The sequence below is a fragment of the Dermacentor variabilis genome, chromosome 1 (genome assembly GCF_050947875.1).
Source record: "Dermacentor variabilis isolate Ectoservices chromosome 1, ASM5094787v1, whole genome shotgun sequence".
Classification (NCBI taxonomy): Eukaryota; Metazoa; Arthropoda; class Arachnida; order Ixodida; family Ixodidae; genus Dermacentor; species Dermacentor variabilis.
The window spans coordinates 192,825,792-192,848,297 of NC_134568.1; the positions used below are offsets into that span (position 1 = coordinate 192,825,792).

General features: G+C 45.7%; 1 protein-coding gene across 2 annotated transcripts in view; it reads right to left on the reverse strand.

Moving 5' to 3' along the window:
* dre4 (SPT16 homolog, facilitates chromatin remodeling subunit dre4) overlaps positions 1-22,506 on the reverse strand; it is a 181,650-nt gene that overhangs the window by 155,608 nt on the left and 3,536 nt on the right. For both annotated transcript variants that reach the window (XM_075702440.1, XM_075702448.1), the window contains exons 3-5: positions 8,565-8,729; positions 3,261-3,320; positions 353-445 (exon numbers count right to left, since the gene is read on the reverse strand). In XM_075702440.1, the coding sequence (XP_075558555.1) occupies positions 353-445; positions 3,261-3,320; positions 8,565-8,729 (318 nt within the window). The remainder of the gene's footprint in view (positions 1-352; positions 446-3,260; positions 3,321-8,564; positions 8,730-22,506) is intronic.

The following is a 22,506-nucleotide window of genomic DNA, read 5'->3' on the forward strand; positions in this document are numbered from 1 at the left end:
CTGGAAAACCAACAGACTTTTACGCCTATTAAATGTGCCATGTATTAATGGCATGGGATGCTTCAAGTGGTTTTCATGAAACTGATGTGTGGAAAGGTTATTGGCAAATTCCTATCAAACAACACAACAAATTTAGAGCGTTCATTAAACTTTTTGAAGCATACGAATGCAGCAGGCTCCCATTTTGGTGGGAAGAACTCGAGTGCCTGTTTCCAACATATTACACAAGTACTAGCTGCTTTTGCAAGCAAATTTTGTAATGTCTATGTAGAAAACATCAACATGCACTCAAACAGAAATGAAAGACCAACACACAAAGCGATTGACACACAACGAAAACAAACAGACTTGCCATGTCAAACTTTTCAGGTGAAATAGCAGACCGCCAGGCATCCATAAATTCACCAGGAAATTTATCTTTGCTAAATTCACCAACCACTTTGCCCTGTTAAAGTTTACAAGCAACAACAAAGTTTTCCAGCATAAGTTCACACCATAAAACACAGCTCCTAGACCAGCAAAGACAAGTAATACCGTATTTACTCGCATAATGATCGCACTCCTGAATTTCGACGTCAAAATTCTATTTTTTTTCTTTCCTGTGTAATGATCGCACCCTGAACTTGTCGCAGCGATATGTCGTGTGCCAAGTCTAGCTAATGATGATCGTAATTACCATCTGTCGAATGCTATGCGAACGACTCTTGAAGGCATACCAAGCGGTCTGCACGCACCCAACATTCTTAAGCAGATGCCCCATTTCATTCCTTTCATCACTTTCCGCACTTCCATGAAAAAAAAGAAAAAATAAAGCTACAACCAAACTTGCCTTGGCTTTTTTACTTGTAGGCTTCATAATGGTTTTGGTCAATACCAGCAACATAAAGGGTGCCTTTTGATTCCTCTCGTCTGCACTCGTGGGCACGCAACAAATCGCGAGCGGCAACGATAGTGGCCACGTTTACACTGATACGTTAGAAGTGTACCCTATTCATATGGCGACGCTTGTAACACAGCCAAGATATTCGCCCACCCTTAGCGGAAACATGCCGTATTAGGATAGCAGTGAAGACAAATGCCGCAGTTTCCGCAGCATGCCCACCATGTGTTTCTATGTCACTGGCAGCTAAGCACGCCCATCTCTGTTTCTGTCCCCTCAAAGTGGACATGGCTATGTTATTGTCGCAAACTTGCCGATATTAACGATATTATTCATTACTGATATGGAGGAAACTGCTTCAATGTGCGTAATGTACTCACGAGAAGAAAAATCACGTTCGGCTTGCTCTGCCGGTCGCCATTTTTGTTTTGGTGTCTCACACTGACAGCGGCAGCCGCCTACTTGTCATCCCGCAGCAAATGCGGGATGAAAAATGAAAATGTTTCTTTTCGTGGGAAATTTAACCCGTATAATGATCGCACCCTTGAATTTGCGTCAATTTTTTTGACAAGAAAGTGATATCATTATGCGAGTAAATACGGTAATTTGGAAATAGTGAGCACATCTTTACTTCAACGAGCCCAGTTACGATCAGAGTTCTCCCTATGGTGGGCAACATAGGAAATGCTGCTCATTGCTCTGGTTGACCGCTCAGTACTCAGCAGTTACGGTATAGACTCGTGTGATGGCTACATTTGCACTATTTTGACGAGGTGCGGTCCTTACATGGAACCGAACCATTAGCGCAAAATAGTGCCAGTGCAGCCAGCGACTTGTGCACACCCCAGATGTACCACTGCATCAGAGCTCAACGCGCAACTCTCACCAGCTATTAGCTGCACACAAAACTACATAGCGTGCAAAAATCTGCTGATGCAGACCTGCTGGATTGGGCACTGAACACATATGCTTTACCGTTGGAATTTCTTTTCCAAATTTTGGGCTGCCAAGTTGGGGGTGCAGCCCTTATACAAGTTTATACAGTAGAATGGTCGATTTAGTCAAAATTTTGAATTTTTTTTCAGAGATGCTTATTTATATTTTGATCACGTGGGGAAATATTACAAAGATATGTGAAGTAGAGGCTGAGAGAATTGCACTTTTCTAGTGTATTGTCAAGAAAAATCGCGAGCCAAGCTCCAGGAGGTGCCATAACATTGTAGCTCATGCAGCTTTACGTTGACAGAACTCCGGCATTTTGGTAGTTGTAAAGAAGAAAGTTTGGAGCTTCAGATATCCACAGCACCATACTTCACCATGTAAAAATAAAAGCAAAAGATGCAAGCAAGAAAACGAACTATAGTCCGATACAACTTAAGTCTGCAGTGAAGCCCCATCCATGCCCTCACAACTGCCAGTTACTGTTCCTCTGCAAGCCTGCAAATAGTTATACTTCAAACTTTCCATTACCTAAATAAGGCCGTAACCACAAAATAAAATTATAAGCCCGTAATCTTATACATTTTAATTCGTCTGTTATAGTGGAACGGTGAAAGCCGAATTGTTTACTCAACTGAAATAAAGCGCTTGCTTCGCTGCAACTATTTACTGTCAAGTTTCACTTCAGTTAGTAGTGAAGTTTAATGAGTGAAACAGGCTCAGCAGTGAAATTAACTGTACTGCGGACTTTTGAAGAGTGAAATGTTCAAACTCCATACACTTTGTCCATGTCCCCCTTGCACACCTCATCGTTTCCACCAATGAAGACTCAACAACAGCAGATGCTCCGGAGGTATCAAGTATGTCGCCATTTTGAAAAGGTAGCATGACGACAATTTTCTTGCTTCTGTGATTGGTTGGTGGAGTAACACAACCTCACGTGGTCCATGTGCCTCGGTTGCAAACTGCTGTTTTTTTTTAAGTTGTATCGCGCCATAGCGTCGCAATTTGTTGTTGCTGCCGCGTGCTCACAGGAAGCACTCCTATGGCTAACACAGATGTGAATCACTGGCACACATTTCTTGTAAAAATTGACAGCAGTGCACTGTACATTCCTTTGTTTAACAATGTTCGCCAAACTGCAGTAGGCTGTGCTGCTGGCTCGTGTTTCTTTTGCCAATGCATTTAAAATGCAAAAGTGTTCACTGTACCATTCAAAATGGTGAAAGGGTTATATCGGGGGGGGGGGGGGGGGGGGAAGGAAGCTTATTTACTTAGAATGACCGGACGCTGAGCTATTTGGTAAGAATTGTTGTTGCCCCACTGGAAAGCACAAATATTAACTGCTTGAGGACCTTAAAATGCTTTCTGCCGTTTTTTAAAATTTTGCCCTGTACTTCAATGGTTGCCCATGCAAAGCAATTGGTTGAAGCATACTTACATTACGGCTTTTCTTGATGGCGTCGATCAGCTTTTCAAAGTTAGCCTTGTCTTTGTCAGCCTGAAGAAAGTTCCAAATAAGACTACTGTTTAAGGCAATATCAAATAGTATATCAGCAAAGAAAAAATTCCCCTCCACACATTTAATGCCTACCAACAAACCACTATGAAGTGCGACTGTCTTCCACAAAAACAAACTTAATACACATGACAAAACAGAGCCACAAGCACACAGAAACTATTTAAGTGAGTAAGAGTGTGCGCAGTTTAGTAGACTATGCAAGCAAAGAATTCTATCTTGGCATAGGCACATGGGCTGGAACATGAAACATCCTCATACCTGCAAACCTAGCAACATGACAATTCGTGCAACTGCTGCATGCAAAAAGTGGGGGCCAAAAAAAATTTTTTTTTCTAGTTTAAAAAAACTAAAAAGCAGGGCATCACCAGAAACTGCCATTAGTGCTCTGCACTTTTGTGGCACAAACATAGTTCTGATGCTTTTGTGAAGCAATGTGTATACTGATGTCGACCTTGCCGCCATGCAAGACGCTCACATCACAGACTCGCATAGTACAGAATCCATACTTGTCACCTTTCCGTGAAGTGACAAAGCACGAAAACTCAGTCATGCATGATTTCAGAAATACTTGCAAGTAAGTCTTCTTAGCTACTGAAAGTGCCATCAATCATTTCAACTAAACTTGGGGAAGCACTAAGTAGTTCAGCGTTCTGCTCTTCACTCGAAGACCTGACAAAGCCAACTGAAGTGTAGCGCACCCACGATCATATAAGGACTGGATTGCTAAAAACATGCGAGCCAGTCTGAGTCGAGGCAATCCAGAAAATCCAATATGGCGACGCCCGACATTTGCTCGCATTCGTGGTGGTGCCAGAAGCCGCTACCTTGATTCAAGGTGCATTCTGGTGACTAAGTGCTCCCGTGCTGCTTTGCTGCAGGGTTATATTATAGGGCGTAATATTATAGGGCACCACAGCAGCAGTAGCTGTGCTGTGGTGGCCATTTTTCGGGAGATTTGAGGTTGCATCCGTACAATCGAGTGATGGGAACAAAATTCGGGTGGCTCGAGAACAATACGAGAGAGCTGGCAGGTACATGTATGTACGAGGTGTGTTCAAAAAGAAACCGAACTTTTGAAATAGCACGCTGCAGATACAGAGCGCATGCAGCGGCAGGTTTAGACAACAAACTGCCACTTGCTGCATTTCGCTCTGACCGTTAGTTGGCAAGCTACAGCCGCTGAAGTGAGCACATGAACAAGCTGTTCTGCGAAATGGTGCCAAAGTGACAACAAAGAAATTGGAAGAACAGTGTGTGTGTGTGTGTGTGCGTGTGTGCGTGCGTGCGTGCGCGTGCGTGCGTGTGTGTGTGTGTGAAGTTCTGCTACAAACTTGGAAAAACTTTCACAGAGACATTTCAGCTGCTTAGCCAAGCATACAGGGAGGACTTTATGAGTCGCAGCAGTACTATCATTGGTTCAAGCGTTTTGAACAATGAAGAATGACGGTCTGTGATGATCCCAAGCCTGCACAACCTTCCACATCCACAGATGACCACGTCGAGAGAGTTTCAAACTGTGATTTGTGGAAATCGTCGTTTTGACGAGGTGGGTATCAGCATAGGATCATGTCACGAAATTTTGAGTGACAAATTTGGGATGGGTCATGTCAGTGCAAAATTCGTGCCACGTTTGTTAACTGAAGAACAGAAGCAGACCCACGTTGAAATCAGCCAGGAACTGCTCGCCGCTGCCAATGACGAAAACTTTAAGCACATAACAGGCGATGAGACATGGGTTTATGGCTATGACGTTGAAACGAAAGTGCAGTCATCGCAGTGGGTGGCCAAAGGTTCTGCTCGTCCAAAAAAAGCATGCATGAGTCTGTCAACAAATGAAGGTGACGTTGGTTGTGTTCTTTGACTGCAAAGGCATTGTGAATGCGGAATTTGTGCCACATGGTCACACAGTAAACAAAGAAGTTTACCAGGGAATCCTAGCACGTTTGAGAGATTCTGTATGCAGCATGAGGCCTGAATTGTTGGAAAATCAGGCTTGGATATTGCATCATGACAATGCCCCAGCTCACGCGTCGCTGCTTGCCCGCAGCTACTTAGCGAAACACCACACACCTGTTGTGCCCCACCCACCATATTCTCCCAGCAGACTTTCTTCTATTCCCCAAGCTGAAAACCACACTAAAAGGACGTCGTTTCCAAACCGTAGAGGAGATCCAGGACAATGTGAAGAGACCTGCGCACCATTACAGAAAGTGCGTTCCAGGAGGCTTTCAAAAATGGAACAAAAGATGGGAAGAGCGCATTGACAGTAGAGGGGACTACTTTGAAGGGGACTACTTAAAATGTTGTACCATAAGCAGTAAAGGTGTTATAGCAAAAATTCGGTTTCTTTTTGAACACACCTTGTATACTTAACCTTCAAGGCAAGCTATGCCAAAAATTGATTTTCTGACCTCTTGAAGCCAATGTTACAATGGATGAAAATGTCCCTTAAGCCAAGGACGTCATTAGACATTAAGGATTTCGTTAATAGATGTCTGAAGTAGAAATAGTAGTGGCCCGTTTTTGCTCAGAGAAGAAAATGCGAAGTTACATATCGTACTTATTCGAATCTAGGCCGATAGTTTTTTCCAAATAATCACATACAAAACTCTAGGGTCAGCTTAGATTCGAGGATTTTAAAAAATGCACGCCAATCAGCGGCAAAGGGTTAGAGACCCTTTGTACGGCGATGTTGAAGAGGCGCTTTACCAGTGGGGTTCATCACAACCCACGCGCATAATGTGCCTATTAGCGGGCCGATACTTGCCACCAAAGCGAAAAACTTTGCTTTTCTTCTGGGACACCCAAATTTTGAGCCTGGGGGTGGCTGGATTCAGCGCTTTAAAGAGCGACACGGAATCGTTTACAAAAACGTTGTAGGGGAAGCAGCATCTTTGGACACACAGGCAAAGCAGCAGTGGCTGCAGACAGAGCTGCCTGGTGTGCTGGAGCGCTAAGCGGAGAAGGACATATATAATTGCAACGAAACTGCTCTGTTTTTTTCAAATGTTGCCGTCGAAGACTTATGCTCTTAAAGGAGATCAAAGCCCCGGCTAAAGCACTCGAAACTTAGGGTGACCGTGTTGCTGTGCGTTAGCATGGACAGGAGCCATCGGCTCAAGCCTTTCATGATCAGGTGATCAAAGAAGCCAACAGGCTTTAAGAATCGGCACATCCCGGTCCGCTATCGCAGCAATAAGAAGGCGTGGATGACCCGCGACTTGTTCTAAGAATGGCTGCTCAAGTTCCACAGTATAATTGAAGGCCAAGGAAGAAAAGTAGTGTTGCTACTTGACAACTGTAGCGCACACAGCGTTAACCCGAAGCTAACATCTGTCAAATTGATGTTTCTGCCTCCGAACACTACGGCAGGCCTGCAGCCGTTGGACGCCAGTGTGATCGCCAACTTTAAAGTCCTGTATCGGGGGCGCATGCTGGAGTGGCTAATTTTAGCCATTGACTGCGCAGCTCCTGGCACGTAGGGTCATGCAGACAGGCCCCCTGACCTGAAGATCAGCCTCTTGAAAGCCGTGCGCTTCGTTTATGGTGCATGGTATGAAGTAAAGCAGTCAACCATATACAACTGCTTCAAAAAGGCAAGCTTTGTGCGTCAGGACGAACTTCCCTAACCCACTGAGACCAACACAGTGGAAGCCACTGACATAACCGAGCTCTGGGAGCTCGTTCCTACTGGTGACACAGGTGGTGCGTCGATGGGGGAGTTTTTGACTGCAGACAGTGCTGCCTCGTTCTGCGATGATGTCACCGACGAGGCGATCGCCGAAGATGTACTGTCTCGACAGACGACAAAGTTGTGCGACGGTGGCAACGGCAGCAGCGACAGTGACGAGATTGACAGTGGCTCCTTGACCCCGATGTCCACACAAAGTGCACTGTCGTCGATCGACTCCTTAATTGATTTTATGCATACTAATGGATTGCCGCCAGTGTTCGCGCAGCAGCTGGAATCCATGCACACCGCGGTTGTGAAGCTGCCGCAAAAGCAAGTGCAGATTTCGGACTATTTCGGCGCGCCTAACCCTTGACAGGGTCATTGGTGCTAGAAATAAAGTTTGTTTTTCACAGCCTATTTTCTACATCATCTATTCTTTAGAGCAAGTAGCGAAGTCGAGTTCGGAGCTGCAAAAGTATGTTTTTTTTTCTTTAAAGTCATTGCAGGCCAGATATAGCGATCATTGGTTATAATGATCATATTTTTCGTCTTTCTCTATATCGTTATAAGTGGACTGCACTGTACTTCGTATATCACAAGCTGTGCATGGAAGGCGTCAAATCACGTATTTGTGCACTTCTATGCTTAGTGTATGCGGCATACAGTGCAGTCAACTTATGATATCAAGAAGAACAAAAAAATCTTAACGTTATAACCGATCACTATATCTGGATTGTAAAAAAAAAAGCTGCCGAACATACCTTTGAAGCTTCGAAACTAATTTTGCCACTTGCAACAAAATATCTATGATGTAGAAGGTAGGCTGTGAGAAATAAAACATTTATTTATACCTCTAAACAGCATGTGAAGCGTTGCGCAATGAAAGTCGGAAATCTGCACTAGCTTTCACCAAAGTTTCAGGTACACAACCGCAGTGTGCATCGTGTCCAGTTGGCAGACCGCTGGCAGCTATAATTAAGCATGCATGAAATCACTGAACGACTCGATCGATGACAGTGCACTGTGGGTGAACATCGGAGTGTGTCAAAGACGGGTCCTTGTTAATCTCGCCGTCACTGCCACTGCTGTCGTCCCCTCCATCGCACGCCATCAACGTCTGTCCCGACAACGATCGCCCCGCCCCGTCAGAGATGGAAACATTAGGAAAGGCACAAACAATAGCAATTTGCAGCAGAATTCATAGTTGGAAAAGTTTAACGAGGAGATGTCCTTTTGAATACCAGACGCATTCCATTTCATAAGGATGTAGCAGGACCCCTTAAATTATGGGGTTTTACATGCCAAAACCACAATCTGATTATGAGGCACGTTGCAGTGGAGAACTCCAGAAATTTGGGCCACTTGGGGTTCTTTAACATGAACCTATATCTAAGTGCGCGGGTGTTTTCGCATTTCAATGCAGGACCCCTTCAATACAAGCACCCAACCAGTTTCAACCTGTGCTAGAGAATGCGTATACAGGTCCAACTGTTCACAACATTAGTCAACCCTGTTTATATCTTCACGAAAAAGCATTGCTTGCAACTTACCTTATCCCGAACAAGCAGGGTGATAGGTGGTGCTTGGGCCTCGTTCTCTTTGCCAGACTCCAACTGCTTGAGAAATTCAACTTTTTTCTTGCTGGCCAGAAAGTAGATAGCAGACTCGCATAGCACCATGATGGTGTCCGTCAGCTCATACCCAAACAGCCACGTCTGGGACATGAGAAACAGTATTTGAGGTCTTACTACATTTGTTGAACTTTTACTCTGCAAATACCAAGTCACTTGCTGCTTAGAGAGACATTGAAGATAATTTCAATTTTGTATGTTGTAGACTACATTGCATATGTCTCTAATGCACCATTCTGAAAGGATCCAGATCTTTTATTTACCAAATGCACAAAGAGAGAAAACGACCGGTAAATTGCAGCAAATCATGAGTCAACAATATGCATGAGGTTAGTTGATACAGATTTAATTGCAATCATGTTTCATTTCATTTTCAAAGAAAATGTACCTAACCCTTATTTCTATCCATGATGCTTTACTAAAGAATGAAGTCTATGCACCAGCACACTGATCAATGTCTACATGCAAAAATCAGCCTCAGCTGCTATAAGTGCATTTCTTTTGCAGAATAAGGGCTCATTCACAGGCGACTCGCAAAGGTCACCTGACGAAGTTGGTTGCATATATGGTGGCAAATGGTCGTATTGGTCGAAAAGTGACTGTTTTGGGTCAGTCGCTCACTGCTCAATTACTCATGTGAATAAGCCCAAAGATGCTGACCCTGAATAACATTTTGACTCCACACAATGTGGCTGCCTTGATGCCAACACTGCTTACAGCTTTTCAGGATGCTGACAGCCTTTGAGCAGGCTTGTACTGCCTAAATCCCCTCCATACACGTTTCGCTGACCAGCTAAAGTACTGCCAACCTGCTCTCCTCCTCCACGCTCCTCTCCCACTCATCCCCTTAGCTTCCGGCGTCAAGCGGAACTTACGTAGCTGCAGCTTCCTGTTCTGAGTCGAAGTGACGCTATGTTTTTTAGCGTTGTTTACTTTCGCGTCGATGGAGAGGCTTTAACTGCACCAGCTGTGGTTGAAACTGTGAATGCGATTCCATCCAAGAACCACCGCCCATTGTAACCAGCAATTTGCTCGTGTTCGCTGCTTCGCATCAAGCTGCGAAAGGTTGTGACACGAGCGACAACGTACAGTGGAATGTAGTGCCTGGGCGCTTGGAGACCACTGCCGTTTTTTGTGCATTTGGAAAACAGCGATTCGAACTACTACTTCAGCGGAATACAACAGCTTGTCCCCTTTGCATTCTTCTTATGGTGACTGTCACAGCTCTGCTAAGCACGTGCGGGCATCTCACCATCGTCTAACAGCAGTCAAAACGGAAATTCCCGCAGCGCAACTCCAGGAAGCAGAAACGCCGGAACTGGAAATTTTTAAACCAGAAATGCCGCAACCGGATTTGGTGTGAGGGGAAAAGGCGGCGCACAACAAAGGTTGTTGCTACTTAAAGCGGCAGTGGTGCGTGGATGGAGGGGCTTTAGTACTGCCTTGCCACCATCTTGTGTCAAGGTTGTTAAGGCGGCTGCACACATACATGTATTACTCAGTGTTATCTTTTATCATGTCTGCAATGAACAAAGTGTCACAGAAATGCTTGCTAGCGCGACTTGAACTCGCGGTTTGATGTGTGATTAAGGGTGCACAATAGTTCAGTAGCTAGAAACACCACTATGCCAAGCTGCTACATGTGTTTTGTGCACCAGCTCAAGGACACCAGTGCCTTCAGTTTCCTCTCGAGCAAGAATGAATGAAGAAGCAAATGCAATAAAACATGATTATTTGTTCAGAAATCCTTGAGGTAGAGTGTCTTGCTCTCCAATTATTTCATTTTCAATTTTTCATTTAAGCAACAGTGGTGCAGTTTTCCTCGGCTGTGCAGCTAGTATCCTCACCTGCTTGCATGCTAATTGAAACCTTCACTCTCATACATTTGTTCAAAGGAACATACATTGCAGATGCTCATTCAGTGAAGTGCATTATAAATCTGCACCTGCTGTCACTTGAGGATGCGTTAGGTGAGCCAGGAGTGACATGAGTAGCCAGCCGGTCTAGTTACATTCCATTGGTAGTTCGTCGTACGTCTCAAAAGAAGGTACACCAGTCAATTAAACAATATTATATCAAAAGGTTCATGATCATGGGAGTGTAAAACCAATGAAATAGTACACAGATTGACGGCACAGTTGAGAGATCAAAGCACTGTTAGGATATGTGTGCCTTGCAGAAGGAATTCATGGAAGACCATAAAGGGGTTGAAAACAAGGACTATGTTCATCACCTACAGACAAGCAAGGGTTGGCTGTCATCTGGCAGGGTGCTCGCAACTCTTTTGCAACCAGCGCAGCATTTTGCCCATTTATTTCTTGCATGATTGCTGCACCATCAGGACTGCATACTACTATGAGCTTTTGACTGCATTTACTCTGAGCACTGCAAAGGCGTAATCAACCAATACATAAGGATTCTTCTCCACGAGAGCACCAGCCAGCCCACTGCATCAATACAACAATAAGGGAAATGGGTTGGATGCTGTGCAACACCACCCTGAGTTGTTGCCCTGCGATCCACCTTTGGGCCACCCAAAGAAGACCTAGGATGCCAAGAATTTGACACTGCAGCTAAAAATTATGTGCGCAACTGGCTACTGATGCAGCCCACTTAAATGGTGGGATAGAAATACAGATTCACAGGGAATATCCATTTATAGATCAGTATATCATGTACTAATATAATGCATGCTTGTTTTACCACTATAAATAATAAAGCATAAAATGATAATATTGTTCATTGGATCAAGGAGCGTATTATCAGTGTCAGCTCTTTGTTGCCTGTTGACTTCTGTATTCTCTTAACTGTCTAACCACCTGAGAACAAATGTAGAAAAGCTGCAAAAAAATGTAATGTTTTCAGGATTGTCGAAATCAATATATCAGCTTTTTCACTCGTCACTGTAAACATGCAGCTTGCAACTGCAGCAGTTGCTTGTTAATGGTTTGTGTAAATTGCTCTTCCAGATGAAATGCTGTGCTGAAAGCTTTGCTACTGTATTTTATTAAACCTCATTTGAAACACATTTTGTGCCTAATGCTTGTGGTTCAAATACTCAAAATAACATTCTCCTTTTTATTTTTGAGCTACACTTCAATGGTGACCAGTTTGAATGGAGGCAAGAACATGGGAGCCGATTTCTCGAGTTCACCAAACTTCAGGTATACATACTCTTGGATCATGCCTGTTCTAACTCACATTTCACAGCACATCAGCAAAAAACTCGCTACCTACACTTTGTAAAAGGGTATTAAGATTTCACATAAAACCTAACAATATAAACTGAGGGAAGATTTTTGTTTAATATTTCATTACCACCCATCTAGCCAGCAAGTTCAGTTGCCTTTCAAGCTTTTTTAAATGCACCCTCAGCAACCAGGAGTACATCTCGTTCATGCCCACACACAAATCTTATAGCAGTTTTTTGAAGAGCGACATTTAAACACTGAGAGAAACCTCTTGTGAAAGCAATTCATCAGCATAAGTGAAAGCACATCACCACTATTTTTCATTAACAAGGCTCAAAGCTTACTCTAGAACTTGCTCCACTGTGAAAGTTCAGTTCAGCTCTGCTACTGATGTTGAGTGTAAGCACTAACACACTCACATACAAACAGCAAAAACTGTATATTGCATAGCCAGCAAGCCTATACAATTTTTAACCCAATAAGGCCCCAGGGTCGCACATGTCGCCGCCCTGAACAGAGAGGCTTGATATCAAGGCCAGCCTGGCATCTCAAAGTAAATTCAAAACCTTGTTCCACCCCAGCCTGGAGGGACCATGCATGGAAGCTTTCATTCATATGTGCTAAAATTATATAGTTTGTGAGCTGTCATTATTTTTTTTTTTTTTTTGAAATGCAGAAACAGCATTCCTAACTTCGTGGGCACTCGGGAGAGACTTCACTCACAGTAAGAGCTATGTGCTGAATACATATGAAAGTGTCTCTTTGTCCATCTCTATTTCCGACAGCACTAGCTACCTAAGCCAGCACAATGAACGCATTGGCTCCAGTAGCACCTGCTGTGGTAATTATCTCCAGCATCTCGCTCATAAGTGGCTGTTATCCTTGGGCTTTGATTTAGAAGTCCCAGAACTACCCTCGAACCATTTTTCTAAAGGGATGTGCCTGAAGCTCTGCTCACTGGCCTTAGAGGTATTCAAAGCGTATTTGTTTTTCATGTCCCAGACCGGACGCAAGGAACCCAGAACCTGCAGGAACATTTTTGCTCCAACAGCTAGCAGCCACCTTAAAGCCACTTCTGACATCATGAATTTTAAATAAACGTACAGTATAAAGCGACAACCATCAAACTCTTGCAGCTGTATGTTCAAAGTGGTCCCTTTAAGATGTATGTGAAGATATTTCAGGCAGGTTTTCCTGCTGCTTCTTGCATTTCACTTTCCGGTGCCAGTTTAGTTGCATCCTTTATTCAAGCCTACAACAAAAACTTTTAATTCTAGGGTTTTACGTATCAAAACCACTATCTCATTATGAGGCACACTGTAGTGGGGGGACTCTAATGTTTTTGACCCCTTGTGTTTCTTTCATGCACCCAATGCACGATACAAAGGCACTTCTACATCCAGCCTACAGCAAGTTTGCCAAAACAGTCATATACCAAGGCAGAGGGACGATAGTTTTCCCAATCATCGACACTGGTGGAATGTCCGTGTTTAATGAGGACATGCATGATAAATTTCAAGGTGAAATCCTCCGCCGACAGCTGCAGACCTTCCGGTAGTGTCTCAAATCCAGCAGTGAGGGCCGCAATAGTGCTCCTCAACAATTGAAAGAGCTCGTACTTTTGATCATCCATGTAGGCCGATACCAGTTTCTACATATAATAGCACTCTGTGCCACTCCTCCCTTGAAAGCCTTGCAACAACCTATGCAGACAAAAAAATCAATTGGTTGATCATCCTCTTCGGACTGCAGAAGACTCATGCCACAGTTGTCATCTAGATTCTAGAAAGACAAACGCAGTGAGCGTGCCGAAATATACCTCCAGCACAGCATATGTCACATTTAGCAAATGACAAAGTACGAAGCCAGGCGAGTGCTTGATTATACAGTCGAACCCGGATATATTGAATTCGAAGGGGATCGGAAAATAGTTCGATATAGCGAAAATCCGATATACAGATTTAGGCCAAAAAAGCACTCGCGATCATAAAAAATTGTGGCTTACCGATTGGAACAGCCGCGAATCACATAGCATGTGCACACAATATGAAAGCGCTTTGACGGAAAAAAATCACTAAATTTGGGCTGCTTTTTCCTCTGGGAAATGAAGTTTAAAACACTAGTTTCAATCTTCTCGAGACTGTCCAGGTGCGCGAGCCCCGTGCCTTCCATTTTGCCGCAACAGCGCCAAATCAGGCTGAAAACTGACGCCAGTTCAGTGGCTGTGCACGGACGCGTTTCTTCGAAAACACAGTTGCCCTCGTCGTCGCTGGAATCGCCGTCTTGAACGGCAGCTATTCCGGCCACAATGTCCTCATCAGCGAGGTCGGCTAACGCTTGAACTTCGCTGTCAGCGTTAATGAAGTCATCAACAGTAACTTCGGACAGGACGGCGCTGGGAAAATTGGACAAGTCGCGGAATGCGTCCTCCAAGCACTCATCGTCATCTAAAGCTTCCGGACATTCATCTCCGGCCACTTCAAGGCCTGCCTTGCCGAAACAGTTGGCTACTGTGGCTTGCTTCACATCGCCCCAAGCGCCCGTAATTATCTGGATCGTGCCGAGCAGGTCAATCTTGAGATCGGTTCCCATGCAGAGGTTTATGAGGAGCCGTTGAATAAGTCGCTTCCGATAGCCTACCTTGAATGCCTTTATGATACCCTGGTCGAGGGACTGCAGTCTCGCTGTGGTGTTCGGTGGGAGAAACTTCAATTCGATGTGCTGCAGCTTGCAAGTCGTTTGATGGGCCGAACAGTTGTCTACCAGAAGGCAAACTCGGCGGCCCGACTTGCCCAACTCAGCGTCCCAAGCCTGCAGCCATTCAACAAAAAGTTGATGTGTCATCCAGGCCTTCCTATTACAGCCGTAGCAGACGGGAAGCTGTTTACAGTTCTTGAAGCAGCGCGGTGACTTGCTCTTCCGATCACAAATGACCATAGCTTGCACGAGCCGTCCATGTTGGCTGCAAGCAGCACCGACACATACACTTCGCTCATTTTACCGCCGTGGCATGAGGCTCCACGAAGAGTGAGTGTCTTATTCGGCAACATTTGCCAAAAGAGACCAGTTTCATCTGCATTGAAGATTTCTGCAGGTGAAAACTTCTCAGTGATCTTCGGCCACTCCTCAGAAAGCCACTGCTGCATCTCCTGGCTGCTGACAGCCCCACTTTCGCCTGAAATGGCCTTTCCTACAATGCCGTGGCGGTTTTTAAACCGTTGCAGCCATCCAGTGCCACCACAAAAGTTCTCTTCGCCAAGAGCCGTAGCAAACCATTTGGCCTTTTCGATTAACATCGGGCCATCCACGGGAATATTTTTCGCTCGGATTTCAAGAAACCACGTATAGAGTGCCTTCTCCACTTTGTCAAAAGCAGCAGGGCGCACACGACACGCTCCCGAGCGACTTTCCTCACCTGCTTTAAGCTTGATGTCCTGTTTATTTTTTAACAATGTATTTAAAGTACTCCGTGGAATGCCGAATGCGTCTGCCACGGAGGACTTCTTTTCTCCATTCTCGACACGCCGGATTACTTCAAGCTTTCTTGCAAAGTCCAGATTCTTACTCTTTTTTATGTCCGCGGATGCCATAGCTCACCAGATGACCGCAATCACACTCGCTACACACGGCACGTTGAAACAGAGGTATGCACAACAAAACGCGCGATGCGCAGATGGAGCAGTCCGAGCGAAGCCTATTCGAGCGGCAGTCAACGGGGCTGCGAAGGAACGACAAAGGGAAAAGAAAGAAGAGAACGGGGAAAAAGATCAGCAGAATATGCCATTGAAGGCGCTGTGTTCGTTTTCTTTAGCTCTCTCTGGCTCTCTTGTCTCCCCTGGCCCACGAGCGACCGTGCCGACCACTCACTCTCTCTCCCTTTTCCCAGGAAGCGTGGCTTGGAAACATCGTCGCATCTCCATGCCGCGCACTCTCTTCGCTGAGCTCCAATGCCCTTGACCAATGCACACGCCGATGGTAGAGAAGGAGCGAGAGAGCTCGCGCCGGTGGGGCGCAAGAACGGGGGAAAGGCTCTGCGTCTCCGTCGCTAGGCGACAGCCGTGCATGCGCAGAGGAGGAGCCTGCTGACTGACTCTGCGGAAGTGTTTTCCCCTGAGGATTGGACACGAATGTCTTTGGGAAAAGCACACCTTCCAGGGGCGCTGCGCGGCATTCGATATATCGAATGTCCAACGAAAATGGAATTCGATCTACTACGCAATTGTTCTATACTTTTACATAGTATTTTCAAAGGGGTAATCTGTGTGTTCGATATAGCCAATAATTCGAAATATGCGAGTTCGATATATCCGGGTTCGACTGTAGTGTGCGTACGACTGCGTGTGTCCTTTTGACTATGCAGTTTTGACTATATTTTCTTGTCAGAGAGGAGTCCACAAGCTGCCAGTGAACTAGTAAATCAAAAAAGCCCCTCATGTCATTGGCCGTACACAGGGATGGAAGCGGCCAGGGAGGCTTTGGAGCAGCTCTGGGAGCAGCAAATTTTTCACTTTGGGGCAGGTTTGGAGCATGAATTGTCCATTTGGTGCAGTAAACACACGTCTTGGAGCAACTTGGTAAAAGACAATATGAATGAAATACAGGCATACGAATAAAAGGTCTTCATTATTTGACTTTGCAGAACACTACTAGGTCACGGCAGATCAGTTCTGCGGAAGCCTGCAAGGCGAGCGAAATTCATGACAGGGTATAATTGTCGTCCACACGACTGCCGCATGACGCTACAAGGAAACCCATACAGGTTTCTCAGAAACCACCATAAGATTACTGGATGTGACAACTAAATGTGGCCAAGAAAATATAACCGAAGGCTTTCTGTTCATAGGCTTGTGTTAAGCTAGTGAAGCATTTCTTTTTCACTGTGAATAAGCAATTCATATTTAAATTTAGTGAACTAACATTTATTACCTTACTTATTCAATAAGGTGCCAATGCAAAGGGTTGTAATACGTCATAAAATGGCCAAAAACCATGTATATAGCAACCTAGGACTTCTGTGATCCTTTTATCAAAAAAAAAAAGAACGAAAAGCCCACAATTTCTTTTTTATCCATGTGATAACATGTCCCCGCACCAATAATGTGAGTACTCTTATGTCGAATTCCAATGGCAGAGTCAGAGCAAGTTTTTCTGCTCGTTTAGGAGCAAGTTTGTTCCAATGACAGAGTGAGGGCGGGAATAAGGTGTTCCAATGAGAGAGTCGGGGTGGATTCAGAGCAGGAGTCACTCCATGGAGCAGAAAAAGATGCTCAGCCAAAATCGGCGGAGTGGACAGGAACTCTGCATGATGTATTTCCATTACCACGTTTGTCTGCTGGAAGGCGCCACCGGTCACGACTCGCGAGGAAGCAAAAGCTGCTGCACGCTTGGCGAGATAACCATTCCGCAATTTTGAAAAGACAACAGGTGAACGGCGCTGAAGAGACAAGTGACTGGTGCGACGGTGCTCGGAGCAAACAGTGGAAGGAAATGACAACACGCAAGGCATCCTGGGTAACTCGGCGACGAAGTTCCGCTCCCGCCTTGCTCCGGCGGCGCAGGTTGTGTTCCACTCACGAATTTGGAGGTGTTGCTCTACGCCAGAGTCGAGTGCTCACTCGCAGAGTCCGTCGGCTGCTCCGACTCCGCCATTGGAATTTAACATTGGATGTAAATGTTATCAGTGGATTGCGTATATTATGAACATGCTATATTATATTATGAACAGGCTTGGCTTCCTTATTGCTGCGTGGCTATGGCATGGTTTCATTATTGCTGCGTGACTACACCAGCGTTTCTTTATTGTTGAGCGCGCTCCTTGGCAGCACATGTACAAACCACGCTTCGCGAAGTGCATCTTTTTTATTCCACACTGAAGGACCAAAGTGTCCGGACCACGAAAACAATACTCAGCTTCTTTCAAGAGAAAGGTTATTTTAGCCGCACAGGACATTGGCAACAGTGTGGCCGGGAGGCAGTTTGGCATCAACGAGGGAAGCATTCGTGGATGGCGTCGACAGAAGGAAGCCCTTTTTGCATGCAGCGGAATGCGAAGAAGTTTTCGCAGCCTGAAGAGTGGCACATTCCCAGAAATCGAACTCGCCCTGGCGGAGTTCGTACGCCAACAGCAAGCCGCGCATCTAGCTGAGAGCGTGGAGCTTACACAGGCAAAAGCTAATCAGCTTGCAAGAGAAAAAGGGCTACAGAGCTCCACCTTCAAAGCGAGCAAGCACTGGATTTGTCATGTTGTTGTGCACAGCAGACGGACGCAAGCTTCCGCCCTATGTCATCTTCCAAGCGCAAGACAGTGCCTAAAGATGAGGAACTGCCAAAAAATGTGGTTGTAAGATTCCATGAAAAAATCTGGATGAACGAGAATCGTGTGCTCGACTGAATAAAGTCCGTCTGGTGTAGGCTGCCCAGCGCACTATTGTTCCCGTCCACCGGACGCAATTCGTTGCCATTTGGCTGACTCAGTGAAGAGGCTGTTGCAGGAATCCGGCACTGAACTCGTCGTTATACCGGGTGGGATGACGTCTCAGCTGCAGCTTTTAGACGTTTGCGTGAACAAGACATTCATGGACACAGTCAAGAGGTGTTGTTACTCAGATTGGATGCACTCAGGTCAGCTTGCAGTGACGCCAACCGGGCGGCTGAAGCAGGCTTTGCCAGCCGTGCTATGCAAGTGGACTGTGGACGCATGGGCCAGCATACCAGAGGACCTTGTGCATCGCGCATTCAAGTGCAGCATCTCGAACGCGCTCAATGCATACCTGCCAACCTGGCGATATAAAAAATCGGGAGACTTTTTATTCGCGCCCCAACCATAATTTCTAAATAAATACCCTAGAGGGAAATGTGGCGCTAGTGTCTACGAGGGTTCTCATGAGCGTTGCCTCAGCCTACATGGGAATGATGGGAAGTACAGGCTTCGGATTCACTTCGATCTTTAGACTAGCTGCGTTTGCTTGCAGCGCAGTAAACAAAGCTATACTCAAATATTATCGCGTAAAATATAATTTTACTTCTGCAGTATGTTATATAATGTACAACACGCTACATAAACTTTGTGTGACTTTGAGATGGAAGCATGGTTTACAATGGTTTATCACCAGGACACACCAGGGTATGCATTCTTGTGCAATTCTGTTCCCGATTGAATGCCAGAGAATAATTATTTTTGCAACAGCAATAACCGTGCATGTACAGTTAAACCTGGATGTAACGAACCTATATGTAACGAATTCCTGGATTTAACGAAGTTTTTGAATTCCCCAACGCTGCCCCCATTGAAGCCCATGTATTTTCGACCTTGATGTAACGAACGCGTTGCGGCGGTTAGCCTTGATGTAACGAACTCCCAAAGCTGATCAGTCATTACTTTTTGCACTTTTAAGGAAAATTCGACCGAAGAAATGCTCCAGATTATTGAATATTAATATTGTAAGGAGCCAGCAGCGACGCGAACACCAGGGAACAACAGCGATGACGATGGCGGCAACTAGCGCCGCTCCGTGCCTAACGTAGCAGTCTTTTCAGGCTTTGCTTGTCTAGCGTGACACCAGGTGGCATTGGTATCGGCAGCTGATTTCTCTTTCAGATTTATTTTGTTTTGTATGGATTTGAGGACAAGCATTCTTATTTTGTGAACGGCTTAGACACACTTATGTGTAACAATTCACTTGAAAAGCAACGCTGATAGCCGGTTCTTTCATTGCCAGGGCGCGGGAAGGGAGAGGGGGAGGGACGATGAGGAACGACATGCGCCACATTTTTTTCTTTCTCTATGGATGCATTGCATTCGCCATTTTGAGTGTTGTCCTGCGTTCTGCACGTGTGCGTGTGTCAACTGTGCTCTGGTACTGGTTTGTCCGACTTGTTTTGGAGGTGCTAGGCCTGCCTGTCGGCGTGTAGTCGTGCATCTCCGCTTCTAACTACGTCGTCGGTTGGTCGTGATGAGTTCTGCCAGAAAACGAAAAGTTCTGTCTTTTGAAGACAAACTCGCAATTTTAAATGCAGTCTCCGCGGGCGAGAAGAAGAAGGACGTTGCCACCCGTTTCAGCATTCCAGCGAGCGCACTATCAACGATTTTGAGTGCGGAACACAGCATCAGAAACGCAGTGGAGTCGAGAACAAGCTCGAAGAAAAAGAGACTGAAGCTGTCCACATACACTGATGTGGACAAGGCAGTGTTCACGTGGTTTTTGGACAAGAGAGCCAGAAATGTGCCCATAAGTGGCGCGATCTTGCAACAGAAGGCAAAGGATTTTGCGTGTATCTTGGGCCATGATGATTTCAAGGCAAGCAACGGGTGGCTGCAGGGATTTAAGAGCCGGCATGGTGTCGTCGGAAGAGTAATCAGCGGCGAATCTGCCTCCGCAGACAGCGATGCTGCTGCTTCGTGGGTGGCTGACAAGCTGCCTGGAATCCTGAGTCGCTTCGAGGCGGCTGATGTCTACAATGCCGACGAGACAGCTCTATTTTATCAGATGCTTCCGGGCCGCACGCTAGCGTTAAAAGGCGATGACTGCCGCGGCGGAAAGCAGAGGAAGCTCCGCATAACGATTCTGCTGTGTGCCAACCTCGACGGCACAGACAAGCGAGTCCCGCTAGTTGTCGGCAAAAGTGCCCGTCCCAGGTGTTTTAAGGGAACGAAGCGTATGCCCGTGAAGTATGTGGCGAATTCCAAAGCGTGGATGACTCTGCCAATATTTTCTGAGTGGTTGAAGGAATTTAACCAGGACGTCAAGCGACAAGGCCGTCAAGTTTGCCTACTGCTGGACAATTGCTCGGCGCACCACGTCGAAGGCCTGCAGCTGTCGAACATCGAACTGCATTACTTCCCGGCCAACTGCACGTCCCTAATACAGCCCCTGGACAAAGGGGTCATTAACAGTTTTAAATGCTGTTACCTAATACAGCCCCTGGACAAAGGGGTCATTAACAGTTTTAAATGCTGTTACCGGCGCCGACTAATCCTGAAGATACTTCTCGACATCCGTCTGGAACGGGAGATGAAGATCGACATTTATCAAGCAGTCGAGATGCTTGCTGCCTCCTGGCAAGAGGTCAGGGCAGAAGTTATCGCGAATTGCTTTTTAAAGGCCGGAATAGCCAAAAACGCATGGGCTGGTGCCGACGAGGAGGAGGAGGAAGACCTTTCAACTCCGTCCGATGTGGCCGAAGCGTGGAACGAGCTATGTACTAACGGTGGTGTACCCGACGACGTTGAACTGACTGACTTTTTGTTTGCCGACAACGCCGCCGTGGCTACAGAAGAAATGTCTGATGCAGCAGTAGCTGAAAGCGTGCAAAATCCCAATGGCGGTGATGATGGTGCTTGTGAGGCAGATCCGTGTGACGTGCCTACTGCAAAGGAGGTGATGAACGCAATGGACGTTATGCGCCGTTTCGTCGGCTCGCTCGACGATGAAGGAGCTCTACACGATTTAGCTTCTTTGGAGCGGCGTGTTGTGCCTTCACTCGTGCCGAAGAAGCAAGCGGTAATTACGCAGTTTTTTGGTGTAAAATAAATGCTTGAAGGGTGAGTTCACCTTCACGGATATATTGAGCTATTTGGTTTCGTTTCTGCATCATTCGTACGAGCCTTCACGCGAAACCTGCATGTAACGAAAACCTGCATGTAACGAAAAATTGCGAGCTTTTGTCAACTTCGTTATATCCAGGTTTAACTGTACTTATATAAAGATACTCAAGCATTTATGGAAATAAAAATGTATTGTGAGAAAGTGTTGCGCCCTTGAGCGGAATGCTACGAGTGTCGTCTGCTACGATGCCTGCTCACTGTAAACGCGAGACTTTTCTCACAGACGACAGGCACTTGCGAACTCTCGCTCTTGGGAAACGATGTGTCGGCTGTCACGATTGCTGAATGCCTTTAAGTGTTTTTAAGCACATCTGCTGCAGTGCTAGCTAGGACGCTAGTGGCCTCCTACGAGTATGCATCATATTTTATATCGCCGTACAGCTTCCGAAGCGTTATGGCGTGGCTTTACACGGACCCACTTTGCGACACTAGACTACAGCCAGGAAGCAGCAACCTTTCCTACCACAAGTAAGTTTGTGTTCTCAAAGTCCTAAAACATGCATTTCAATGAACACATAAATGAGCAATACATAATAAAGCCCTCGATAAAATGTGATCGTCAAGCCACTAGAAGTACAACTGTACATGTCTTGTTATCAGTAGTGCCTTCTTTTTCCTATTCTCAAGTTTTATAAAGCACGTAATGCTACAGCACCAACCTAACACACTTAAGAAATCAACGTCCAAACAGTCAAAACATATTCTTTCAACATTTACGTAAGATGCCGTCACTTTCTGGTCAGGGTTTCAACACCACACGGCGACACAAACATCGTCCTAGCCGCTGGCCTAGCGCGCTATCGCCACTTTGAGCAACAGAACAAAGGCAGAGAGTTTTGCGTTGCACTGTCCCACTGCAGGTTATAGCAATTAGGCTTGGAGCGAAACCAAAACTACCAAAACATACTTGTACAACTAGTTTGCCAGACAAAAGTTTGCCTGCCTCAGTCGTGAAGCATATTCCAGGCCGTTGTAATGAGTTACAGCAATATAAAGAAGTCACTGGACATCTCAGAGCTTATAAGGTCTCAGGAAGAATGCATTGCTACAAATTTCCCAGACAGCA